Source organism: Rattus norvegicus, chromosome 2 (genome assembly GCF_021556685.1).
Source record: "Rattus norvegicus strain SHRSP/BbbUtx chromosome 2, alternate assembly SHRSP_T2T, whole genome shotgun sequence".
Taxonomy (NCBI): domain Eukaryota; kingdom Metazoa; phylum Chordata; class Mammalia; order Rodentia; family Muridae; genus Rattus; species Rattus norvegicus.
The window spans coordinates 236616071-236635932 of record NC_141535.1 but is presented as its reverse complement, the minus strand read 5'-3'; the positions used below and the strand labels follow the sequence as shown (position 1 = coordinate 236635932).

General features: G+C 42.1%; 1 protein-coding gene across 3 annotated transcripts in view; it reads right to left on the bottom strand.

Annotated features, from left to right (window-relative positions):
* Positions 1–19862, bottom strand: part of Col24a1 (collagen type XXIV alpha 1 chain) — a 257704-nt gene that overhangs the window by 140604 nt on the left and 97238 nt on the right. For all 3 annotated transcript variants that reach the window (XM_087631264.1, NM_001447429.1, XM_087631268.1), the window contains 4 exon segments: positions 19525–19578; positions 9021–9074; positions 7580–7624; positions 3170–3223 (listed from right to left, as the gene is read on the bottom strand). In XM_087631264.1, the coding sequence (XP_087487390.1) occupies positions 3170–3223; positions 7580–7624; positions 9021–9074; positions 19525–19578 (207 nt within the window).

Genomic DNA, 19862 nt, shown 5'->3' with positions numbered 1-19862 from the left:
TGGCAGGGCCAGCAGCTGGAGACGGGACATTTTATCTATAACTCTGGAGGCACAATCTTGTAGTCCACATGCTCTGTGAACCCAGAGGTTTCCATAACTCATTCAATAGTTTGGTCTACTTGGCGCTAATTTCTAACCTAAGAAAATCCTTTCATAGTTATTTCTCCCAGTTACTTGGAAAATACCTGTATTTTAGCGCAGGGGTCTTAGCGCATCTGATTTGGGTTTGATGCTCAAAGCCCAGTTCAGATGTGGAGTAAAACCTCCTATATGACCCAAACTACCCTTTGTAACTCCAAATGATGGACTATGGGGTTCACCGGAGCTGTGCCTTGCAAGCAGGGGCCACTTCCCTTCTACAAGAGAAGGTAAGGACTGATTAACTGAAGACGGATTTCCAGACACCACACACAGTGGATGTGACAGGGATCTGCAGTTCTTTTTATGGGAAAAAGATGGTTAAGTTTTAAATTAAAACAAATAATTCCCTTGAAGTGTAAGGTACCTAGATACTAGGATACTAAACAATATGGTGGCCACTGGTGACATGCGTCTTAGGCTGGTATGGATTACAGTTGACAGATGTGTAAAATACATATTGGGTCTCAAAATCATGTACAAGGAATACAAAGTATCTCGATAAGGGTCTCAATATTGAACACACATGGGAATGGTAACATTGTTATACCTTGTATCAATTATACCATTAAAATGAAGTTTTCCAGTCTTCATTTTACTCTATGCCTCACATCTGTGTGTGATGTTACATGTCTACGAAGTCGCACTGATTTTAAGCACTGAAATCTAATAGCCATCACAAGGAATAGTCTATGTAGGTTTTCTGTTCAATTAATATACCTTTAGGTGAATAGCAACAGTGAGGCATTTGTAGGGTGCTGTACTCGTTATTGATGAGCTCATTGGAGAGTGTTTGTAGGACATGGGTGGCAGAATAATCTATGAATAATTGGCTTGCTAATCTGTTTCCTTCTGCATCTAATTATATTTTCCCATAAAAGGAGATGACCTTTTGTTGCCTACAGGAAGTTTGTTTGACAGCAAAGAGCTGAAGTAGCTTGCAGACGCCCTGGTGTCTTGGTTTCACATTCAGAGCCTCAGAAGGTTAAGGGGAAGAGAAGCCTCGTCACAGATCAAAGAGAGAAAGGGTAGGAAGTGGGAGAGAAGGGAGAAACATGGAAAGAAGGAAGGGAGGAAGGAAGAGAGGAAGGAAGATATGGAGGGATGGAGAGAGAGAGAAAGGGAGGGGAAGAGGAAGGGAGGGGGGAGAGAGAGAAAGGGAGGGGAAGAGGAAGGGAGGGGGAGAGAGAGAAAGGGAGGGGAAGAGGAAGGGAGGGGGAGAGAGAGAAAGGGAGGGGAAGAGGAAGGGAGGGGGGAGAGGGAGGTAGGGAAGGGAGGGAAGAGAATAAGGTTTTTGAAGACTGTTATTAAGGTCCACCATGTCCTGACAGCTGAGCTCAGTGTAAATGGAGAACTCACTTTCAAATCATGGCTTCCCCTTCTCCACTGACCTTACGTGGAGAGTGTCTCTAAGCACTGGTGTCTGACCTTATCTGCAGGATGACTCTGCTCAGAGCTTCCTGCAAGTGCTGCATGATTTAGCCCCTTAGTCCTGCTCTGCCCTTCCCACCTGTACTATAGTTAGGTGCTGTGCTATGACCAATCAGCCCTCCCCACACATAAACCCCAAAGCCCTTATATACCCTACACCCTGAAACAATAAATAGAGCTGTCTCACTGAAGCTGTCTCTGAGGTAGTCCTTCTGACAAACTCACAGCCATCAAACCCCTGCGTTCACTGCCTTTGCTCCCTCATCCCTCATGGGCCAGTAGCCAATGATGCCCCTAGAAAAGGGAGACCCTCAATAAGGGAAGTGATGAGGAAGGGGAAGAAAGAGAGAAAGGCAGGCAGTGAAGGGTGGGTGGATGCAGAAAAGGAGAGTGAGGGAGGGGAGGGAGTGAGGGAAGAGGAGAGGAGAAGGGGGAAGGGAAGCAGAATGAAAGACAGAGACACACAGAGAGACAGATACAGACAGACACAGAGACAGAGACAAAGACTAGGGTGGAGTGGAAGCTTGCTGTACCACCACCAACTCCCAAGTGTTTCTGGGAATAGCTACTCAGGTCACAGGGGTAGTTAAGGAGGGACAGTCATGGAAGGATTTCTTGGGGTTCCCCGATAAAACAAAGGCTTGCCCTTCTTCTGGCATGATGCCACAGAGGGCTGCCTTTCACCAATAACCCAGTCATTTTGTGGATATTGGGGCTTAACATTGAATTTCTCAGTGTTGTTTGGTACGATAGAGATTAATCCCGGGAAAGAGAATTGCTTAAACTTTCTGGTTTTAAATCACCTTTCTGGAGTTTTTAAAATATAATTGGAGAAAGCTGCACATGCATTCTCCTAGTATGTTTTAGCTATCGGTCTGTGATAAATTAAAAATGCTTTAAGTCTTCCTCCACTGACCTAAAACTTGATATCTAGCTTTTTTTGGGGTAGGATTTAACATCATAAAAATTTATGTGTTCAGTATATGTAAGCTTTAATTTGGGAAACTTTGTCACCTCTGTGAGTTTTAAATTTTAAGTTTGCAAAAAGTTAACAATCCCTATAAACTGGTCTCTTCCACACGCCGAATCTCTGTGCTGTTGGGTGTCTGCTATTGTAAAGATGATCTAAACCATGGAAGTAAAGCAAGAAACCATGGGCTAGCAATCCTTTCAGAGTCATAGAGTGATGGAGGCTGTACCATGCTTGTGTAAGGAACAGACATGGGTGAACCAACCGTTAGTTGTTTATTAAAGAACCCAGGCTTAGTGAGGAGATATTAACATATATATATATATATTGCTCTTTATCTAATCTACAAATATTATTCTAATATTTATTTATTAAGTTCCATAACATTCATCACTTTGTATTTTATTTGCAAACGTTTATAAAATGTATCGTAATGTCTCTTTATTAAATTATATGCCTATACAAATACAGACGGAGCCCTGTGGCTTATAAATTGCTCTTCAAATGGTGTTTAGCATCTTACTGGTTCCCCAAAAGTTGAAATTTGTTCATTTAATTTGTATAAGTCATTTATCTTCTCAAAAAATTGTATTTTCAAACTTTTAAACCTTTCAAACATCAGGCACTTACCTTTAAGCCTTCTGGCCCTGGTTCACCCATATACCCTTTTCGACCTGGTTTTCCCTAAGAGAGGGAAAAAAAGAAAGGGTGATTATTTAGTAATCATCACTACTAAAGCTGTCAAGGTGTCCTAACATTTAGGAAATGCAGTCTGTTCTACGACATGGACAACTTCAAGATATTCAATGCTCATATCGTATTCATTAACCACCCGGACTACAAATACTGGAGCGTCTCCAGTATGGCATGCACAGCTCTGATCTGTGAGGACAGAGGGAACACACATCTGCCCTCATGGAACATACACTTCAGTGAAGGTGATAAAAAGTTTAGATGCATAATACATGTATTATGAACAGATATGTATTATGATCGCATATGCATATATACATGCACACACATGTTATAGTAGGCAGTGGTGGATATAGAGGTCAACAGATTAAGCAGGGAAGGGAGATATCAACTCTTGCAGTTTTCGTATGGTTTCTGTGGAAGAAGACGTCAGTGAGAAGCTGGCACTGGAGTACAGATTTTAAAAAGGAGCAAACTCTGTGGACATTGCAGGAGCCACAGTCCAGGCAAAGGCCCTTTGGGAAGACTGGAGCAAGTCTGGGGAGTTGGAGCGGATGGAGAAGATGTGTAAGAAGATGAAGTCAAGAGAGAGAACGGGGGACTAGGAAAGTGGGTCACAGAAGACCTGATACGTTTAGTAGGTCATTTGGCTTTCATTCTGAGCGAGGCAGGAAACCTCCGGTCAGCCTTGAGAAGAAGCGCGGTATGAGGCATGTTTAACACATCTCCTTGATCGATTTCAGAAGGGAAGAGTGTAAGTGGGAATCCACTGCAACAGTCCAGTGAGGGATGCCCATGGTGTGACTCAGGGCTGCAGCAGAGGCAGCTGGGAGAAATGGTGCAGAGCTTCAGGAGCTGCTTATGGTTCCCACAGGGAATGTGGGAGAAGAGGAGAGGCAGCATGAACTCCGTAAACGCACCTGCAGCTGGGCCTTCCACCAGGCTGATCAACTGATTTCACTGTGGACTGCTGTGGAAGGCTTGGACTGTGTTCAGTTTCCAGTCCCCTTAATTAGCCATGCCTTGCCCTCCTTTGTGTGTGACCTAATGTCTCCGTGACTGTTAGGTACAGAATTTAGAATGTACAGGGAGCTGATCTCTGCCCCCCGAAAGGCTAGGAATGAGGTCAGATAGCACCTGAGGGTAAGGTTTCCATCTCCTGGCCTTTCCGGAACGTAACCTATCTCACTGAAGTTCCCACAGATGTAACTGCAGAGTGTGGTAGCTTTAGATTTTTCTGTGTTCTGTTATAACACAAGCTTCCCGAAACCGCTACTATATTGGAACACAGTATTTAAGGTAACCGGAATCTGTGTTCCTAGGCATGGTCACTCATTTTTGGCTCCAAAATAAATCTCATTCTTTTGAGGGGATGGTTGTGTTTTTGCATCGACAACTATAATGTTTTCGGTTCTGATGGAAAGATGCTATTCTGAAAGACCTGTCTAGGAAGTGGTAAGGATTGTTAGAGAGGAGACGTTTATACACCAAGATGTGTGATTTTCTAAAATTGAATTTGAAGAGATTAACAAAATAGGAAAGTTGATACCAGAGACCTAGGACTTTTGCCCTCCTGATCTTCACCCTGTGTATAGATAAAATGATTTCCAGAAGACAGAGTTGGTTTTCATAAGTTCTCAGAGATGCAACTGTTGACCACTCTGAGATGAGGAGACCGGGAAATGGCGGATGGATTCAGTAGCAGAAGAAACGGCTTGATCTGCCATTGTTGGTCTGGAGGTGCTGGGACCCAAGTGGGCAGAGAAGCAGCAGTGGAAGGGCAGAGAGGGGAGTTTTACTGAGATAAGAGGGATGGAATAGGGCTGGAGAGGTGGCTCAGCGGTTAAGAGCACCCGACTGCTCTTCCAGAGGTCATGAGTTCAATTCCCAGCAACCACATGGTGGCTCACAACCATCTGTAAAGAGATTCGATGCCTTCTTCTGGTGTATCTACAGTGTACTTATATATAATAAATAAATAAATCTTTAAAAAAAAGAGGGATGGAATAGCGCTTGGAAGAGAGATCAAACCCCCCCATGTTCTGATTTATTTCTAAGGTGGAAGAAACAATAGTAGGCCTTTGTGCTGGCAAGACTGGTCCCCTTGGGAAAATGATTACGTGTCCGAGGGGAAGAGTTCTCTGAATCGCCAAAGGATGTGGGTAAAATGAAGAGTGAAGTGGAAAATTCTGACTGTAGGAAGCTCAACAGACTGACTATTCATTCACACAACAAGGCAAAAGGCCGAGTCCAAATGGAAGGACGAAAACTGAGACAGGTACAGTGAAACGGTCAGCAATGGCGAGACTTTCTCTGCTTCGAGTGATGGAGAAGGTAAAGCGGAAGAATGAGGATGATAGGGAAGTAAACAGTTTCAGAGAGAAGATTACAAAATTGTAATTTAGACACAGAAGAATCAAATGGGCAATAAAATAGAATTCAGAACATAACCAAAAAGATGGTATTGGACGCCTGTTAGCGAGGCATTTGGAGTCATGAGGGACCATGGGAAAGCACTGAGGTAGGTGTGAGCACCCTCAGATTGGGAGACTATGCATCAGGAAGAAAAAGCAAGAGAAATAAGATGCTGGCTGGGAAGTAAGACTTTGTAAGTGGAAGTAAGGGCATGATAGAACAAGGCAAGTGTGGGGCTTCCTTACCTGGACCCCATAAAATCACCCCGAGATGACACAGCCTCTCTCCAGCCTGCCCTCAGCTCTGGGCAGGTGTCAGGGACTGACCAGCAGAGGACACACATGGACTTTGTCCTAGGAAGCTAACACAGCAGATAGACAGACGGCCCATCCGTCTTCCCAGCCTTTTCGGTCTGTCTGGATTTGGACCTGACCCTACTCTTGCTCTTGAATTGGATTCAGCCTTTCACCTGAATACAGGATCCGAAATTTAGCTAAGAGTGAAATAATTTCATTTTTTTCTTGTACTGACCATTTTTTAGCAATCCATTTTTATTAAAACTAAATTAAACTAATTAAAACTAAATAAAATCTACTTTATTAAATTTTTATTTGTTGGAATGTGCCATGGCGAAAACACTGCTTTTATTTCCAAATATACGGCTCATTTATGTGCCATGGGAAACTATGGGATGCTGTACTCAGTTGATGCTGTAAACAAGTATGGCTGGAGACACTACACTTACAACCTTTCGATGGTACATTTTTTTCCATAATGAGATTTTTTCTCACAAAATAGTAAATGTTTCCTTTTCATGTGAAAAGAAGCATTGGCTCAAAACAACCAGTGGGTGTTCCTCTGAGACATAGGCACAATGACTGATTAATGACTTACTAAATATGAAAACAAACTTAAGAGGGTGTGATTTGTGACAGGCTCACGTAAAGAGGCAGACATCCTTCACATGGGTTCGATGACTCTTAAATGTAACACACACATCCTAACCATTTCAGTTGCAAGCTTTGGCTATGAATACAAAATTACTCAAATTTATTTCCAGAGCTTAGAGAACAATAGTTTGTATATCACAAGACGGTACTATCTGATTATAATTAGGGCAAAATTACCTACTAGTTTTCCATAATTTCTATACTGGTAAATTGATAAATTGGAATTTCCAGGAAGTTTTCCTAAAATCACCTGACTTGGTATTACTGGGAACCCTTTAATAATTTCCATACACTTCTAGGACCATAAAACCACTGGGAAAAAGAGAAATGATAATTAATAATAAAATAAATGGGTTGGGAATTTAGCTGGGTGACAGAGCACTTATTTAGCATGTCCAGAGTCCTGGAGTCACCCCTCAGCTCTGGGGAAAAATCATCTCTAGAAATATCTAGTTATCAACTTACTTTATTTTGGGGGTTTTAAGATCATAATGGTTCTAGATTTTGCCTTTTGTTATTAATAGAAATACTATATTCTCAAACTATTACTATGTTTTATTAAATTACTATGTTTTATTACTATGTTTTATTAAACTATGTTTTAAAGACAAACACATGCAGAAAAATATTTGAATTAACTTATTTTGAGAGTGTCTATATTATATTTCTCTTCAACAAACATGAAACAAAAAGTAGTTTCTCTTCTCTAACCAAAATTATACCATTTAATTTTATAATTAAAAAATTTAACCTTTAAATTTTTTTCTTTAGATAATAAGACATTTGCAGCATTTCTCCCTTTTCTTCATCCCAAACCCTCCAATTGAGACACGGTCTTACTGTTCACCTGAGGCTAGCCTAGAACTCGTTATTATGCCCAGGCCAACCTTGTCCTCAGTTCTTTTTGCTTTCTCCCCAAGACTGAAGTTAGTAGCAGATACAACCTTACTGGGATTTAGGGAATCACTCTTGTGATACTTACCCTAGATCCCAGTTCTCCAAAGGGTCCAATTGGTCCTTCTTCTCCCTTAGAAATAAATCAGAACAAATCATGGCTTCAAATAGTGTTTAAAAACAGAAATCTTAATGTGTTGCATTTATTCTGCAATCTGAAGCTTGTTAGGGGATACAAAAAAAAAAGTTCTACCACAACCCCCTTACAGTTTGGAATCCAATCTTCTCATGTTTTAATATTTTGCTGATTGTCCCATATTTAATTCAAAAAGAACATGTGAAATTGGGTTACTTTTTAAATTGGTGGATGGCATACATTAGACAGGAAATTAGGGTGGAGGAGATTAAAGTAATTAAGAATCTCTGAGATTACTAAGGATAATTTCTAACTTGTTGCCTACACAGAAATGCAACTCTGTTCTTGGCAGATGAAAATCAACACACATATTCACGGTATATTTAACAATCACTTATACGGGATGTGCTCTAGGCCCACTCGATACTTCATTCATTCATTCATTCATTCATTCATTCATTTCATCTTCTTCCCTCCTCCTTCCTTCTCCTGCTTCTTCTTCTTCTTTTAAGACTGAGTCTCTTCTGTAGCCCAGGCTTGCCTCAGATTTGTGATCCTCCTGCCTCAGCTTTGCAAGGGGTGGGATTTTGGTGGTGCTGCCACACCTGGCTAAGGCACCAGTTTGTACATTTTAGTTTTGTCTGCAACTCTTGATACACAAAAGTACATCCTATCCTGTCTGAGTGTAGCTTTCAGAGCACACTAGATCTTACTCAAATGAGACTTACTGTCCAACGCTGTATTCTTCACTAATTTTTAGTCAAATTAGCTACAATGTCACAAAATGTAAAAATCTGGTATGTTTTTTGTAAGGGTCAAGACTGAATGGTGGAAAGAGAACAGAGATAAACATAATCAAAGAAAACCAAGTTCTAGGCATTATTTTCCAAGGAGAAATAAAAAGCAACTGTGCTCCATTTACAAACATGTTTATGATATGTATTGATTTTCTCACCTTTAAGTGAATGGTTGATATTATTACTTTGTTTTACCACTCTTGACTGCATGTATAGACCTCCTTAGCCCCACAGGCCTTATATATTTGATAAACAGACATTTTGTTCGATTGACAAGCCAACTAAATATAATTTATTCATTCACAAATATAAAATAGTCATAGGCAGTAAACATGAGTTCTAGTGCATATACTGGTTTCAGATTCTTCAACACTTCATTGGCGACTACTGAAATAAATCACCAAAGAGCTCAGAACTCTGTAAAGTGATTCCAAATTCCACCCATAAGTGCCAATATAAATAACTTGAAATCCTTTATAGAGAAAATCATTCATGCTAAGGAAATTCTTTTCATTAGGCAAAAACTGAAGCGTCACAAAAGTAAACAGAGAAATTCTAACAAAAACTTGCTGACTGGACATGAATTTCCTCCGTACCTGAGTTCCTTTGAGACCTGGAGGCCCAGGGGGCCCTCTGCTTCCAAGATGTCCCTACGAAAGCAACACAAATATAAAAGATGGGAATTATACACTGATATATTTTTATCAGCCAGCATTACCAGAGAGATGGGAATACTGTTGGGTACCACTTCTAATTAAGACATCAAAATAAGATGAGACTGAAGCTATGCAAAACTACAAATATCTAGAAGATGCCAGGTTTCAAATAATTTTTTGCTATTTTTCAACTTTCAGACGTCTTTTAGGACAATTCTTTTTATTTAAAGCAATTGGCAAAGCTGTTGTTATTCTGTGCATAAAGTATTCCAGACGTCTTTTGAGAGACGGGTAGAGTGTGGCATGTGTTATTCATATAAAGGGTCCTTCATCTCCATCATACATGTTGCTAAAAGAAGGGTAATTTGCATAATAAATGAACTTATCACCTGGACTTTTAAAGACTATTAAATTCTTCTGTTAACACTAGAAACATTTTAAAAAGGTGATTGCTCACTAGGTGAAAACTTGTTCAAAATAAACTGTACAGCTGATCTCTTGTTCATCAAACACTATCCAACAGCCATTTGACTTGGCATTTTATTGGTGGTTCTGTTGGAAATGTGCAATGTCTCAGAACAGTTTTATGCACAACCTTCCTAAGTTTATTTTGCATGATTGTTACAATGTTTTTGTCACAATTAAGAGTTTATTTCTTTTTAAATCGGTTTTAATCGTAGCAAATAACTCCATGGCGGTAAAGAATAGATGTCCCTTGGTGACTTGCATTTTTAGTTTTGGGATTTATCAGTGACAAGACATATGAGATCTTTCTACAGATCTTGCTCTTTCTTGACGATGCTTTGATTCGAGGAAGAAGTGGAAACTGGCTGCTTAGCTCCAGTGTGCATCTCTGCAAGTGAGAGACGTGAATATTATCACTCAAGAAACTACAGCACTCAGGCCAGCAAAGCAACTTTTAACGGACTTTTCCTGTTTGTAAAAGGGAAAGATGCATTAGGGAATGGAAGTGAGAATATGCTGGTTTATGTTAGTCTAACACATTGATCCACTTATGACAAAAAATGACTTTAATTTCCTCCAAGGAAACATTTCTTCCCCTCTTGACCTTGCAGTTGGAGGTTAAAGGTCTCTAACCCTGACTGTAATGGTTGATGTGCAACAGAGACTAGATTTCGTCAACTTCAATTTCCCTAGAGGCAGAGATTGGTTTAGCAGTGAGCAAAGGACAGACTCCCCTCTCCCAATTTCCAACCTCAGTGAAACTGCGGAAGAGTCAGTAAGGACGCCCAGATAAAGTAAGAGACATCGCGTGTAGATGGGTTGGAACGCTAATATTGTTAACATGCCCAGGATTCAGAAGGAGACCAGCACATTCAATGCTTCACTGTAAAGCTCCAGAGTTCTCTTTGGTAGGAACATGGAAAAAACCTAAAACTCGTAGAGAACCACAAAGGATCCCAACAGCACAAAGTCTTGGAAAGAAACATGGAGCTGGAGTTGTCGTGCTTGCTGACCTTAAAGCATATCGCAAACTGGTCATTTAGGATGAAACTGAGTTCCCCTGCCCCCTTTAATCTCTTACTTCAACAGGTTAAAATGGATTAGACTTGAATATAAGATCTCAAACCACAGTTCATACAGAAGGAAATATGGGAAAATGTCAAAATGCTGCTGGTGCCATTGCCATCAAAACAGAAACAATGGGAGTACAAATGAGGGAGTAAAATGACCTCACACCGAGAGCTTGGGTGCCAAGAAGGACATGAGCCATATGCCCAGAGGGCAGCCTGCAGGCTGGGAGGAAACGTCTGCAAACCACGCACCCAACGTTGCATTGAAATCAAAATGTGTAAGGGACTCCTACTGCTCAACTCAAAACTCCACACAGCCCACTACAATTTGGGCAAATGATTACGTTCAAAAGAATTGTAAACAGGGGCTGGAGAGATGGCTCAGAGGTTACCAGCACTGTCTGTTCTTCCAGAGGTCTTGAGTTCAATTCCCAGTCACCACAAGGTGGCTCACAACCATCTGTAATGAGATCGAGTGCCCTCTTCTGGCTTGCAGGCATACATGCAGGCCGAAAGCTGCTATTATGTATGCTGTATACATAATAAATATATATTTTAAAAAGGAACTGTAAACAGACTCTCAGAGATCTGCACGTCTATATCTGATGACACATTATTTACAATAGCCAAGAGTCTAGTTACTCTATCGTCCATTGATGAGCGAGTAGAGAAAAGCACGTTATATACAGATGATGCAGCTTTTAGCTTTAAAAGAAAGGAACCAATGTCATGGGCTTCAAGATAGAGAAACCTTGAAGACATTATGCTAATGCAATTAGCCAGGCACAAAACAGCAAATTCTGCAGGACTCAACTTATATAAGGTATATAAAGTACACAAAACCGTAGAGGATCATAGTAAATTGGCCTTGTCTGGAAGAGATACAATCAGGGGATGCTTTTTAGTGGGCATTTTAAACGAGCAAGATGAAAAAGGTCTGGAGATCTGCCCTGAACAACAAGCACACACATATTAAATATTACAATACTTACTACACACCGATGAAGACATTAGGAAGACACTCTATGTCGTGAGTTTTGCACAAACGCACATGCTTCCGTGCACACATGTGTGTGAGCACACACACATCACTTTCCTGCAGGTTTGTTGGGATTGTGGTTTCTATGCTTCAACCTTATATTTTTATATTTAATATCTCTCACAATTGGCTTCTTAACCTCTTGGAGTCGGACAGATCTCTTTCTGTACTGCTTTTATTTTACAGACTCTCCACTTGACTAACCCTAACCCATTCAGTGTTGTTGCAAAAATATAAAAAATAAAAAAATACGGTTGTCTTTATCCCCCACTAGATCCGGCACCGCAGTGCCCCAAGATATCTGCTGGATATCTTGCCAGAAGCACACATTCCAATTCTGTGTTGGCCCCACACTCCATTACACTTAAATCTACACATGAAAGAACACACAACACAGTAACCTTAGATCCAATTGATAAGATATAATTGCCCACCTAAACACACAGAGCCCAGTACCCTCCATCCCTTAAGAACATTAATAACAACCTGTAAACGCACAGAGCAGAATCTTAACGTCACCTCCCATGGCTTCTCGCCCTCTCCCTCATGTCTTCCCTCAAGCTTCTCTCCCACCCATCCTTCCTTCTCCTCCAATGACAGACCTCCTTCTATCCTGTATTTCCCTGTATCCTGTATTTACAAATTCAATGGGGAGAAGGTTCTGGTGAAGTCAACTGAGTCCTGAGTGGTGACTGGGCAGCTGTCCTTGGGGCAGTGGAATTAGCATCAAAATACAGTTCAACAATTCAGTTCAAATCCCAATTTGTCTGTGAAATCTCCAAGAAATATGGCCATGCCAACTAGTCTCTCCTCTAAAACTCTCAGCTATCCGCTTATCCTCTGCCGCCTAATAATTATGCTTTTAACGTTTCCCACGTGGAAGACATTTTTTAGAGGATTATAAATTCCTAGTACAGAGAAGACTATGTCTTAATGTCATTTTCTAGCTACCGCTTAATATAGTACAAGTGATAATACAGAAAAACTTTATCCACTATACAAACTCAATAAATATTTCTCAGCTGACATAGCCAAGAGAACAGAACTGTTAATACAATAAATATGCATATAAAATCTTGACTTAGTGGGCGGAAAGTCGTCTAGGGGAATGATCTAGAGTCATGCATCCTTTTCTTGCTAAGGTGGTTTCCCCCTATACAGATTAACATATGACATGTTGGAGTCAGTCAGGGCAAGAACTGTGTCCATGTATTACTCAACAAAACCTCACAGATGCTAGGTTTTCTCTGTAGGCTTCCCGGGACTGTAATACAAGACATAGTGACAGCTGGTTTCAGCATTCCCAATTCCATAGACAAAGCAGCAACACAAGCCACTGGAGCAGCAAACACGGTATCCCTCTGTTTACCAGAGAGCAGAGAATATTTACTGGGTACTCGTACTTTCTCCAGCAACCAGCGGAGGATGTGGTTTTGCTGATGTTTATGGTGTTCTTGAAAGCAGCTTGCCAAACTGAGTGTCTCTCAGGAAGGCTTACTGAAGAATGTTTGTATCTGTATACAGATACACACACGAAACTCCACAGTCAGTAGAACCATAAAGGACACAAGTTTGCAATCCTGGTTTGAGGTTTTCAGTCAACTGGCAGAAAATGAACAGAAGATGAAAGGCTTTTGCAGAGATTTTGCCTGGAAAGAATCCTCCCTTTTATTGAACACAGGGCAGCCATTTCTTTTCGAACGCAGTGTGCATGGTTTTCTTTTAAAAATGCATTTATGTTTATTTCATGTGTGTAGGTGCTTGCCTACAGGTATGTATTCAGACAGTGTGTGTATCCGGTACCCACCAAGGACACAAGAGTGTCAGGTCCCCTAGAACTAGAGTTACAGATGGTTTTGAACCACCATGTGGGTGCTGGGAACAAAACCTGGGTCCTCTACAATAATGGCAAATGCCCATCCCCACCGAGCCACCTCCCCAGCCCTGACCTAGTGATTGGCGATTGTGTCAGTATGGCTCTAGTAATTAGCATTATTCCTGCTTCCTAAGCAAGACATGCGATAAAACTAAGTCTAAGGATGTGTCTAGGACATGGTACACATTGCCGAAGAATCATATCACATACATGGCATAAGTACAGTTGGCTTTGTTTCTCCTGCCTCGAAACAAGTTCAAGACAAATGAGAAAGACCCAGGCAAAATCTGACCTCTCATTCTTAAAGCACAAAGTCATGCTCTCACCGTTACCTTCTCTAATCCTTTTGATAAAATAGTTTCTCCTAAAAGTTGCTTTAAACTCTAGCCATCTACATAAAATAAATTAGTCCACGTTATTATTGTGACTGTATCTATAAGCGCCTATTGATGAGATAATTTTAGAAGAATGCACTCCAAGAAGCAGTCGTGATCTGTTGTCAATTTAACAACTGGTATTTGTTAAAGTATCTGGCTTTCATGCTTTTTACTCAACTTTTTAAAAAGGTGTGTGTGTGTGTGTGTGTGTGTGTGTGTGTGTGTGTGTGTGCGCTGCACAGTCCCCCCCCACACACACACATATGCTAAGATGTTCATGTAGAAACCTGAAGATCGGCCTTGGAAATCTGCACTCTGTGAGTTCCAGTGTGTGATTGATCTGGGGTCTCCTGTCCTTTCACTCTGTGAGGTCCAGTGTGTGATTGATCTGGGGTCTCCTGTCCTTTCACTCTGTGAATTCCAGTGTGTGATTGATCTGGGGTCTCCTGTCCTTTCACTCTGTGAGTTCCAGTGTGTGATTGATCTGGGGTCTCCTGTCCTTTCACTCTGTGAGGTCCAGTGTGTGATTGATCTGGGGTCTCCTGTCCTTTCACTCTGTGAGGTCCAGTGTGTGATTGATCTGGGGTCTCCTGTCCTTTCACTCTGTGAGGTCCAGTGTGTGATTGATCTGGGGTCTCCTGTCCTTTCACTCTGTGAGTTCCAGTGTGTGATTGATCTGGGGTCTCCTGTCCTTTCACTCTGTGAGGTCCAGTGTGTGATTGATCTGGGGTCTCCTGTCCTTTCACTCTGTGAGGTCCAGTGTGTGATTGATCTGGGGTCTCCTGTCCTTTCACTCTGTGAGGTCCAGTGTGTGATTGATCTGGGGTCTCCTGTCCTTTCACTCTGTGAGGTCCAGTGTGTGATTGATCTGGGGTCTCCTGTCCTTTCACTCTGTGAGGTCCAGTGTGTGATTGATCTGGGGTCTTCAGATGTGGTAGCTGGTGCTTTCCCTGCTGAGCCAACCAGAAGGCCCATCGATCCATTTTTAACATTATTTTAAAACTTACTTCAAATATTTTATTTGTGAGTGCATAAGCCTGCTTACCTGTATGTGCACCATTTGCACAAGCTTCTAAAGGAGGCCAGAAGAGGGCATGGAATTCTCTGAAATTGTTACCAGTGGGTATAAGCCACCCAATGTGTGTGCTGGGAATTGAACCTGGGTTCTGTACAAGAGCAGCAGGGCCCTCCCTGCGGAGCCATCTCTCCAGCTTCTACTTTAAACCTTTCAGTTGTAATACTAAAATAATGACCTAAAAGAGATCTTAAGATCACCATTGCAACCATATTAAAAAGGTCAGCTGACTTTAAGGTTTTTCTCTTCCATCACAGTGAAATGTAATACGACTCTCCACCAAGCATGGTACAGCTCCTGGCACATCAAAGTCAACCATTTCTTCCTGATTCCCAAAGACTTCAAATCTCTAGCTCAATTCTCAAGGCTCTCACAGTGCACTCTCAACACTTTCCAGCAACTTATGTGTTTACTATATATGGTGTGTGTGTGTGTGTGTGTGTGTGTGTGTGTGTGTGCCTGCATGATTTCATCTGCACCATGTGTGTGCAGGACCCACAGAGGTCAGAAGAGCGTGTAAGATTCCCCCGAACTGCAGCTACAGGCCATCATGAGCTGCCATGTAGGTTCAGGGACTGAACCTGTGTCCTCTTCGAATGCAGCCATCTCTGTTAACCAGTGACCTATTTCTCCAGCCCCTATCGTCCTTTTATACTGTACTTATAGTTTTCTATAACTATTTATATTTCGTGTCAAACTAGAACACCACCCACAGAGGCTAATGCTTCTTACACAATGGTTATTATTTTACCCGTAGCACCTGACATAACACAGAAAGCAACACGATGTAGATTGAATGAGTGAAGCATTGAGTGAATGAACAAACGAAGATGCTTGTGTTCAAGTCCCTAAGCAGGTCAAGGCTGGAGCAGCCCGGAGACATGTAACACCATCCTCTGTACTGTACGTCTTTCCTTTCTCATTTCTACATCTTATCTTAGTTTACTGATGGCTATTATTTTTATGTGTCAAAATAAGTATCTTATCACACTCATGCAGATCTGCAAATTCTCCCAAGTTCTCTCTATTTTTCCCATTAGAGGTCAATATGTTGTATTAAATCAAAGTCTCTCTCTCCCATCACCCTCCTTATCAAGTTATCATGTTGATTTTTTTACATCTTCGAAGTAATTTTTATCCATATCTAGTCAATATATCATCCAGCCAGTGCATTTCTTCTAGTTCCTGTTGTGAAATTCCTAGCATTTTATTCCGGTCACTGTAATACATTTAAAACAAATTTATCTCTTTTCTCAAAGACCTTGTAGTCTAGCAGAGAGGCAGACATACGTAAAAAAAAAAAAAAACAAAAAACCAAAAAAAAAAAACCAAAAAAAACCAGGTTTAATAGATGGAGATAATTGTTTAATAGAGGTTTTTCAGGGACACGGGAAATTAAATTAGATGTTAAGGAAACTTGGACGGTGTTGTGTGTGATACCCAGGTACGGCTGGCTGATGAGACGTACAGGAAAGAAGGTTACATCCTCGTAAAAGAAATGCATCTGAGAAGCTGGGAGGTTTGAACAGGCACAGCATGGTGTTAGCCTATAGAGTCTGGCTAGAGCGGAGCATGAGTGCGAGCTGTGGAGCCAGGAGATGGTGAGAGCCCAGAGGACCATGTGTTAAATGTAAAGACGCGCGCATTTTCATGGGGATGCACTGCACAGATCCTAAGGACCTGAGCGCAAGCATGGCGGCCTGAGATGTATACTTCCCACAGAGCTTCTTCCTTTGGCATCGTCTCTGTGGGGGTTGAAGGAATGCCAGAATGGAGGCAGGGAGAGAAACTGGAGGTCTCACACACTAATCCCGAATAAAAAGGAAGAGGGCCTAAGCTACAACACTGGCAGTGAAAACGGCTTCAAAAAAAGAAAAGAGGAAAGTTTGAGTCAGGAGAGACGGTAAAAGGTTATAATTGATGGCACAAGGCTGCTCAGGACTCCGGAGCGGGTTTGATGCAAAGCATATGTGGACCACGTAGGGGCGGAGGCAAACTTCACAGCCGCGGGGCGGAAAGAGAGTGAAACATGACCGCCCAGGGGCGGCGGTGGGTGGCAGGTGAGCTTGCCAGGTAAAACACAGGAGGCACAGTTAACATTTGAGTTTCAGATGGGCCGTGAGTGACATTTAGTTTCAATACTTTCCAAATATCTACGGCTCCATTCCCTCACAAGTTTCCCTTCCCTGAATGTCACACAGCCCACTTGTCTGCTTCACAGCTGCTCCTCAGTCATCCTGTCAGGCCATGTGTTACCTTTCTGACAACCATGAGCTCCCTTCCACCGTGCGCCCCCTCCACCGTGCGCCCCCTCCACCGTGCGCCCCCTCCACCGTGCGCCCCCTCCACGGTGCGCCCTCTCCACTGTGCGCCCCCTCCACCGTGCGCCCCCTCCACCGTGCGCCCCCTTCCACTGTGCGCCCCCTTCCACCGTGCGCCCCCTCCACCGTGCGCCCCCTCCACCGTGCGCCCCCTCCACCGTGCGCCCCCTCCACCGTGCGCCCCCTCCACCGTGCGCATTAATCATTATCCTGAGAAGAGTTTCCGTGCTTGCAGGCACTGTACATTTCTCTGGGGGCGTGTGAAGGTGCAGGTGGTTGGAATGACTGGAAAGTGAGCCCAGGTATTCCCGAGTCTGTCACACCCCAGCTTTTTCTGTGGCTGTTGAGATCTGAATTCTAATCCTTTCACGGTGCATCAGGTACTTTACCTCGTGTGCTCTCTCTCCAGCCCTCAGCCTGTAAAGTTCTTGAAAACACAGATTAGGCCATTCCATCTAGGGTCTGGCACAGTGGCTCCCACTTGGGAGTCACCCAATAAATATTTGCTAAATGAATAAATGTTCTACATCAAATCTTTACTTTTGCTCCAGGCCAATCCCCACTAGTACATCTGGTGCAGGGTAGTAAGTCTGCTGTCCTAAAAGGAAGCCTCACACATTCACCCTAATTCTCAGTTAGAGCTCGAGGCCCACATCCACAGCCGTGCTGCAGTCTGAGGAACCCCGTCCCATGTCTTCCAAACCTCTAGACTTGGGCAAGGAAGCACAATCAGGCCCAGCACCTGCCTTATTAGTTCTTACAACTGCATTCATTATTTAATTTATTATTACTGCGTGTGTGTCTGTGTATTGGTGTGTGCACGTGACTGCAGGTATCCTAAGAGGCCAGAGGCTTCCTAGGCCTCTGGAGATAGAGTTACAGGTGGTTGCGGGTTAGTTGATATGGGTTTTGGGGATCAAACTTGGGTCTATAAGAGCGGTATATGCTCTAGATCAACTACTGAGTCATCTTTCCAGCTCATTACCCAGATTTTGTAGTTCCTTTCTTCTCCTGGTCTGAACATTGCTTTATAGTAACTTAAGGGCTATCTTCTAAAGACACAAACCACATGGCACATTTGCTACTTAAATAACTTGGATGACTCCCTGATGCCTGTGCGATCAAGTAGAAACTATAGTCTGGTCATGAGTGTGCCCAGCTCTGGGATTCCCTGAGCCCAGTATGAAGAGCCCAGACTTGGCAATCACCTCGTTGTGAAAACCCTGGCTGTGCTACTATGTTATGTGACTGAGTACATATCTTCTTTTTACATTTTCAAAATGTTTTATTTATTGCATTCATAGATGCTGTGATCAGCATCTGGATGGTGGAGGGAAACTTGAGGTGATCATCTCTCTCCTTCCACCATGTAGGATTAGGGGGCTCAAGCTCTGGCTGTGGCTTTGTGGCAAGTACAGTTCCATATATACATATACACATGCGCATATATGTGCGCATGCGTGTGCGCACACACACAGGTGCACACACACACAGGTGCACACACACATATGTATAAGTACCGTTCCATATGCTGTGTGTGTGCATGTGTGTGTGTGTGTGTGTGTGTGTGTGTGTGTGTAGTGTACTGATAGGTGTAGCTGTTATCAATGTCTACCTTCCCTGTCCTGACGTCTCCTCCTGTCTTTCTACTCAACACTAACACCTTTCCATGGAGATAGAATTCATTAACTCCCTCATGGTTTTATTTCTAACGCCTGTCTTCTTATGATGCCCAGTCTGCATGGCCATCTGGGCCATGTCTTGATACCGAAACTTTTGATGCTGATTTCCTTGTGCAAACACAGAGCAGCAGTCAAGGTGTGAAGTTGTTCAGGTTTCCTTGTTTACATCAAGGCTCTGGGACAGCATGCATGTCCTTTTACTGTAACAATGGGCTTGATTTTAATCAGTGTTAAAATGTTCCAGCAGTCAGAAATCCTTCTCCCACTTACTGTCTACTATGGCGTTAAAGAATTGTTCTTATTATTTTTTTCTCTCCTTTAGAAAAATCCTTTGGAGTGATATATCTATGATTTTCAAATATTACCCCTCTAAGGCCTACAAGAAATTCAGAAAATCATTTAAAACTGACTGGATTCTGGACTCAGGATGTCTACTAATTCGTGGTAATTCTGGTCTTTTTCTACATGTATTAAGAATTTAAATGAGAACATTCTAGATATCTACATTCAGTATGGTTTTTATTTGTTTTTTTTTTTACCTTTGGTCCTTCAGGTCCATTTTGTCCAGGAATCCCAATGTCTCCTGGAAAACCCTAGTAGATATAAAAAGGTAGAGAGTTTATTCCACAGCAAATTACCTTAAATTTATAAACCTATTAAAACCTCTTGTCTGTATCCTTGGCCCAGTTAAGACAATTTACTTTCTTCAGAATTCGATGTAAATGACTATTACACAATTGTTCCATACTGGGATAAAGGAAACCAGTGTTCTAAAAAGAGCATTTACTTTATGAATGATCCTGTGAACCACGTCGTGTGAAGAAAAGAAATGTATGTCCTAGTAATTTGAATTCCAGATTTAAAATATGGATTATGT